This window comes from Ambystoma mexicanum, chromosome 1p (genome assembly GCF_040938575.1).
Source record: "Ambystoma mexicanum isolate Mex_15411 chromosome 1p, UKY_AmexF1_1, whole genome shotgun sequence".
In the NCBI taxonomy this organism is placed as follows: domain Eukaryota; kingdom Metazoa; phylum Chordata; class Amphibia; order Caudata; family Ambystomatidae; genus Ambystoma; species Ambystoma mexicanum.
Window position 1 is genome coordinate 120,374,259 of NC_090921.1, and position 7,958 is coordinate 120,382,216.

The 7,958-nt window shown below is 50.1% G+C and overlaps 1 protein-coding gene across 1 annotated transcript; it reads left to right on the forward strand.

The window, feature by feature from the left end:
- Positions 1 to 5,691: 5,691 nt before the first annotated feature.
- Positions 5,692 to 7,731, forward strand: LOC138473455 (nuclear apoptosis-inducing factor 1-like). The gene is made up of 2 exons (XM_069612219.1): positions 5,692 to 6,521; positions 6,846 to 7,731. Exons 1-2 carry the CDS (start codon positions 6,101 to 6,103, stop codon positions 7,685 to 7,687), a joined length of 1,263 nt encoding a protein of 420 aa, XP_069468320.1. The 5' UTR covers positions 5,692 to 6,100; the 3' UTR covers positions 7,688 to 7,731.
- Positions 7,732 to 7,958: the final 227 nt, after the last annotated feature.

Genomic DNA, 7,958 nt, shown 5'->3' on the forward strand with positions numbered 1-7,958 from the left:
CAGTTTACATGCTGAAGCATTCAAATATATAACAAGTGGCCCTGCAAAAGGAGAAACACAGAAAGTAACACTGAAGTATCTACCATGTGATTGGTACGCCACTGAAATTCCGGGTAAACAAGGATGCTGGGAGAGGCCGCTACTGACGATAACAGGAAAGGTGTATCTGGATAACAGCTGGGAGATAGGAGTGATTGGCAGCAACATGGTAACAAAAGAAACTATCTCAACCATCGAGACACACAATCACCGATGTTGGACGACATGGATCAAGTATGTTCCAATGCTCACATGGGTAGAAGAAGATGAAGACCCAATAACGATACTACCGTTGACTGCGCCCAAGGTATGTTACCAGCATAAAGGAGAGGTGGACGTAGGGTATAACACCAATTGCGCAAGTGTGACGGAGTTACCTGAGGGGGGAGCAGGAACAGCTGTAATAATGGATCATTATTGGGCCTGTGGAGAAAAGGCATACCATACACTGCCTCCCCTGTGGAATGGTGTGTGCACAATGGTACACGTCAATGTACCATCATTAGTGGTACCTAAGAAGCACGTTGATGTGGCGAAATTTCCTAGAATGAATGAAGGGGATAAGAGAAGAAAGAGATCTGCACCACTCCAGGAGGAGCAAGTGAACAGGACCAACAGCAATGGCACTGTACTAAATAGAAGAAAAAGACAAGGAGAGCCGCTGACAGGAAATTACCTGTGGGGAAGGTCGGAAACGGCACTAACATCAATACCGCCAGAACACAGACTATTCAGCAGAGCAGCAATGTTCTTCTCCTCAATAATACACCCGGGATTACAGGCTTACGCAAACGCAAAATGGCTCCAAATAACTAGATGGGAACTAATGATGACCATCAATTCTACAGTAAATGGGTTCAACGCAATAAAAGAAGAGCTGCGAGCTGTAAGGATGGTAGCACTACAGAACAGATATGTATTGGACCTTCTCACAGCAATGGAAGGAGGAGTTTGTGCAAAGATAGGACAATCATGCTGCACGTTCATACCTGCCAATGATGCTGACAATGGTACACTGACAGAAGCAGTTTCACAATTAGCTCAGATGCACTCCAAAATGACGGATGAAAGCAATGGTGTGAACAAGGATGAGAGCTGGTTTTCACTATTATGGTCATGGATGCCATCCTGGCTGTCAGATGGACTGAAAATAATAGTGGGCTGTACTATATTGGCTGGAGCTACCCTGATCATAATTAGATTTTGGAAGGCACGAAAGGCACGCACTACTGACGAATTGCTGGAAATGGTGGGAATGCACCCCTTGATGCCAGCAGATGACGGCCAGCATACAGGTGTAATTATACAGGAAAGGGAGAAGCTGCGCACCCAAATAATTTCCAACCATCTAGACCCACCGTCAGTAAAGACCGAGAACCCAAGAAACCCCAGGAGCTACATAGGAAGATGGGTATACTGTACTCCTGGGGGTACCTGTGAATATATGTATTGGTCATTTGAAGATCATGTAAACCACTATGGACATCTCGGAGGAATAACTAAGATATGGCGAGTAAGAGGAGATAACGAGAAGGATATGTTTGTGGTCGACAAGTCGACCAGAGGGGGGACTGAAGTGGGAGAATGGAAAACCAGGCTCCCGTCCTTCACCTCTCGCGCCTGTCCTAGAGGGTCACGACCCAAACACCCGCCACGAGAAGAGTTTGCCCATTTACCAGACGACCAGATACCCTGGTACAGGAACATACGGGTGTGTCCATCTGCCTGCCCAGCAGCCCGCACTGGCCATGCCGACACCTGCGGCACGGATCAACTAGACTAAAATCTACACGTCGTTAGAGATGCCATGACGACCTAGACGACGGGAAGCACATCTGTACAACGATACTCACTGGACATTCCCACACCAACCTACACGAAGAATATACTCAGTGCTATGACGTAGGCGACAGGCATATTCATGGACGTGCATCTTTATTATTTTTATATAGGCTTTCAGAATGCAGAAACGCAAGACGCGTCATGAACTTTTACTAGCTTGCTCACGCTTCTCTTTGAAATCAGGTACAATGATGAGAAATATAATAAAGACAATACCGATTATGGAATTATATGCTCCTATAACTTAAAGCACCTGTGCACCAAACGGACAACTTATGCACCGGGCCAAAGTAGGCCTCAAACAAGAGCTCCCGTGAACATCAACAAGACAAGAGTCAGTTGCTGATCCAAGCAGAATGAGCTTGGCGAAGCAACCAGCCAAGGTCGCAATGTTGCAAACCCATGTTCCAAGAGCAAATCATCAAAGGCACGATGTTGCAACCTCGCACTCCGCGCACCAACGTTAAAGTCACACCGACAAATTAAAGCAGACGCACAGTAGAAAAACAATATTAATTGTGCAGAATTATGCCTCTTTCACGGTCCCTCCCCACGTGATCAAGCCGAAACTGACGAGATGCCAAACCCTGGAGAACAGAGGCGTCTGGATCCCTCGCTACGAGACACTGGCAGATACACTTGAAAGGCTCAATGGACATCTGCAACAGTGGGAACGGTACCCCGTCTAGCTATGAATAAGTCCTCACATTGTCTGCATGTACCCATAGTGAAACATTGTTGCAACTTACAGGTACACCGAGAGCTGGGAACGACGGTGGTCCCAGGCTGGGAAGCTCACGGGTGCACCAATCAGAACTTGGGGCTCTTATCACTGACGCCAGCACATTTAGCCAATCCTCAGGAGCCTTCATGTAACAATTTTCATGTATCTAATTGTAGGGACAACCCAGATATACCACCTGACTACACCTTGTCCACTAATATCTTTCTCTATATGTGTGCTATACTAACCCTACCACTCGAACACCCAATTAAGAGTGGCGATAGGTTTTTTGTTAACTTTCTGAAGTGACGCAAGTAGCGCGTCATACTACAGTAAAAAGGGCCTGCGAGCCCCACAATTGAGTGTGTGTCAGGACGAACGCGTGCGCTCCTTGACCCATCCCTGCCGTTTTGTCTAATAAACAGCAGAGTCACCTTGCTCCTTGTGTGCGTCTCATACTCTATCTCATCTTATCTGGGATACACACGGGAGGAGTTGGGGCCTCCCTGCCTGGAGGTCTGCGGACGGCCCGGCCGACCCCGGCAGAATTTCCCCCCGACACCAGATGCAAAGCCCACTGGCTCCCAGTCAAGGAAAGGATTAACTTCAAAATTCTCACCCTTACACACAAATCCATCAATCTAGCAGCCCCATCCTACCTATCAGAAACCATTTCCAAAAACATCACTAACCGCCCTGTAAGAAGCCACCGTGCCAACCAATTCCGTGTAACATCCATAAAAAGAGCTATCACCGGCGGTATTGACTTCCCCCACATTGCACCTTAACTCTGGAATGCACTCCCCAACGCACTCAGAGCAGAACCCTCCTTACTTGCTTTTCGAAAATCCCTCAAAACCACACTCTTCATATAACCCTCTCCTTACCCCAACTTTCCAGCCTACCTCATCCAGCCACCCACATGTTCTATGCTTACATATGCTTGTAATCCAATGATGTACCACAATGTAATTATATAATCTATGTACTAATGTAACCCTAAAATGAAAACAGAATGCAAATTCTCAATGTAACTACTACGCCTTCACTTGTAACCAGCAATGTATATACATGTAACAGCGCCACGATGCCCTAGGACTGATGTGCGCTTTAAAAATACGAATAAATAAATAAAATAAATAAATAGAGCTCCGGTTCTCTCTAGGCAGGACTATTGCAACAGCCTCTTTCTAAATCTGCCTGCTTCTACGCTCCGCCCTCTGCAACTCATCCAGAACAGGACTGCGAGACTTGTCCTTGGCCTCGAGCCCAGAGATCATATCTCTCCAGCATTGTAATCTCTCCATTGTCTCCCGGTGGCTGCAAGGATTAAGTTCAAGACTCTCTGCATTGTTCATAAGGCCTTCAACTCTCTTTTTGTAAATACCTTCCTACCTTTCTTCGCTCTTCGCTCCTCCATCCTCCAACTCCAACTCCCTCAGGGTCAGTCGCTTCTCCAAGCAACCAGTTGGTGGTAGAACTCTTTCTTCAGCTGGGGCCTCCCTCTGGAACAGCTTCCCTGCCTCTCTGAAACTCGAGGAGAACCATCTCCTGTTTCCGGAAGCACCTCAAGACCTACCTCTCTGCTTCTGCCTTCTCTCTTCCTCTTTCCTGCTGATTTCCTGTCTGATACTGCGCTGGTCACTTGGCTACAGTCTGATTTCTGGGCCCAGGTCCCTACCTGCCCAGTTACACACCTGCACTGCTTCCTGGCAAGCCTCGCACTTGGATTTTTATCTGTAATCCTACAGTCCCCCTACCTGCACTTTTGGACACCTGCTGTCTGCACTTACCCATGCACCTGCCACCTGCTGGCTGCACTTCTTTATTGTTTTGATCCCATGTACAGCACTGTCCTTCCCCTTTCTTCTGGCATTTTTCCCACTTCCCCCTCCCCTACACTTGCGCAATCTTAATGTCACTTGGCTTAGTAAGATCGTTGTCTCTGTCCTCCCTCTGTTCCCCCTCCTTGCCTCGTCGTGTCTTGAAACACTCATGTATAGGCGCACTACAAATACTATATCATATCATATCAAGGACTGCACCACCAGCAGGACTGTACCCCCTGACACCAAGATAGGTGGATGGTACAGGGTATGAAGGACTGCACCACCAGCAGCACTGCACCCCCTGATACCAGGATAGGTGGATGGTCCGGGGCATGTAGGACTGTGCCATCAGCAGCACTGCACCCCCTTAGACCCAGATAGGTACATGGACCATGGTAGGAAGGATGGCGCCACCAGCAGCACTTCTGCACCCCATGACACCAGAATAGGTGGATGGTCTGGGGTTGGAAGGGCTGTGCCACCAGCAGCACTGAACCCTCTGACACCAGGATATGTGGATGGTCCGGGGTATGTGGATTGTGCCATCAGCAGCACTGTACCACCTGATACTGTGATTTCAATCCGCCACACACCCAAGTCAAGTTCAATATTCTGAACGATATACCACTCATATCACACCCTTCTCCCGGAAACCCGCCCCCCCCCCCGGTCACACTGAACCAGGAATCAGGCTAGTTTGCAAAGGTAAATATTTATTTATGTATTTAAAATTTAATCAGAGTATATTTTAATAGGTAAACAACAATCACCAAAGGGGTGACAGAACACAGAATAATATATTTTAATACACTAGGAATCAAGTAATGAGCACCAAAAAAATATGCAGCACAGAAAAGAATACTTTTGTGTTGGTTTGGACTGATTGCACTATGGTTAGAGGTTCCACCTGCAACCTCCCTCAACCTCCCCGATAGGCAATTAAATAGATGTGAGGAGAGAGCAGGTATTCAGGAATAGCACAAATCAAACAGAATATCAGTCCCACCTTCCCCCTTCAAACACAAGAGAAAAACGGAATTGACTTTTCAGCTGTCAAAGTGGCTTTGAAATTATGTTTGGATTTGACTGGGCAAAAACACCAAATGTGGTCAAAATTACGTAAATTGTTATACATTCCTATGGGAGCCGCTTTGAACAGTTGCACACAATCACAAGCAATGGTTAAGTCAAAAGAAAACAATAGAAATCTCAAAGTCCAAGTAAGACAGAATTTAAGACTATGGCCTCATTACGACCCTGGCGGTAATCCGCCGTCATTACCGCCATGGCGTAATGAACGTTAACGCCGTGGGACGATGGTGTAAAGTGCGCCACATTACGACCCATCGCGCACGAGCATTACGCCATGGCGGTAATGTAAACAGCGCCATGGCGGTAATGCCCCCAAAACGGCACCTACCGGCATCGTATGCGGCGCAAGGTGCACCACCGCCACCGCCGTACATAGCGGTGACCGTAGTTAGCGGTCACCGCAATTAGCGTTGACCGTAGATAAGCGGAACCGGAAGTAGCGTCACCGCGGCGGAACGGGAAAGAGCACGGCGGCCATCTTTAAAAACACAATCCATTGCCATCCTCCGAAACCACTGGACATCCGAGCCTGAGACCCCGCCAATACCGGCTTCAACCTTCTACCTGCAGGAAGATGCCTAAAGTTTTGAAAAAAGCCTGTGACCGCCAGCGGCAAGACCGCTTCTCCAGAGAGGAGCTCACCATTCTAGCGGAGACCCTACAGGAGAACGCTGCAGTGGTATTCTCCAACCAACTGACAAGACCGGCCATAACCAAGAAGAAGGCCATATGGGCACTGGTAGCTCAGCGGGTCAGTGCCGTGGGAACGACACCCCGCAATGTCAAACAGTGCCGCAAGCGGTGGGACGATCTCCGGCTCAGAGTCAGGAGCATACTATCAGCCAACATGAACCTGGCAATGGCAACTGGGGGAGGATCGGAGTCCCCTATAAAATTGCAGCCATGGGAGGAAATCTGTGCCTCCACAATCGGAATGCAGAGCATTGAAGGAGTAGGAGGAATGGAGAGAGGAGCCCCGACATCGGGCGATGCAGGTAGGTGGCTCAAATCAAGGCATGCAAATCTCACCTAAGTCCATTCATGTGAAGTACAATGTTGGCCCATAGTGTGAATGCAACACATCAGCAGGAGACTGCCCACAGATACATCCGATCTGCACCCTGTACACATGCAGCATGCACACCCTAACTGCAGGCACCCACATACCTCCATGCTACTTCCACACAAAAGGGAGTCAACTTTTTTCCCCTGCATGAAATGTGCCACATGTACTAACTGATGAGATGCCAGTCGCCACAATGCCCGGCCAATGTCCGCAGACCCATCAATAACACTCTCCCTCCTCTGTCCCACCACAGGCTCAAATTCCGACCTTGAGGAAGAGGACACCACAGCCTCCACACCCACCAAGAGGGCCAGGCCAACTGTGCCAACGCCACAACCCTCCACCTCTGTCGTCCCGAGGAAAACACCACAGCAGGCAAAATCCATGCAAGGGAAACAGGACAGGGCACAGACAGCCACCCCAGCAGGCAGTACAGCAGCAGCAGCAGCAGCAGCAGACATCACACCAATCATGCCCACAGAAGCCACAGCCTCTGCTGCAAGCAGCACACTTGGGGAGACTGCTGCCATTGCTGCCTCCTCCGATAGTGAAGCAGGGACCTTTGAGGAGAGTGATGTCAGGAGCCCCACAGGCCACCCTCATTCCCCCTACCTGTCCCTATGCAGCCCGCATGTGGATGCCACACAGGGTCAGCCAGAGGATGACGATTGGCCAGCCACTCCATCCCCGCTGCAGGGGCAGATCAGCCCAATGGGAATGCCACTGCCATTAGCCATGGCCCAGAATCCCAACCATTCTCTGGAGGCGATTGCCACCCGGCAGCAGCAACTTTCCTCGCTGCTCGAAGAACATGTTGCTGAATGTGGGGGGTCAAGTGCAGCAATGGATAAATGTGCTGAGACTGTGAAGGCAGCTATAGAGTCGTCCACAAAGGACATCTGCGCGGAACTAGCTGCTGTGCGGCACGCCATCACTGACCTTGTGCAGACAATACGGGCCATGCGTCCAAATGAGCAGGCAGGATCCTCCTCGGTTGCCAGCTCGACACCGAGCAGCCCCATCCGCCGATCGGGGAGGAACCTCCGCAGCACAGGCAGGGGTGCCCCGGGGGCCAGTGGAGGGGGCTGCCAATAGTGGCCGGACAGTGTAGGAATCCTACTACTGACACTGCTGCACAGACCAACTCACACCTTTGTTGGGATTCCAGGGGGGGGGGGGGTGGAGGGGGGAGTGGGTGTGTTGGGGTGTGCAGGGGGGTGGCGGGGTGGTGTGTTGGGGAGTTAAGGGGGGAGTTCGGGGGGGGTGTGTGCAGGGGGGAGGTGGGAGGTGGGAGGGGGTGTGTTGGGGTGTGCAGGGGGGTGGCGGGGTGGTGTGTTGGGGAGTTAAGGGGGGAGTTGGGGGGGGG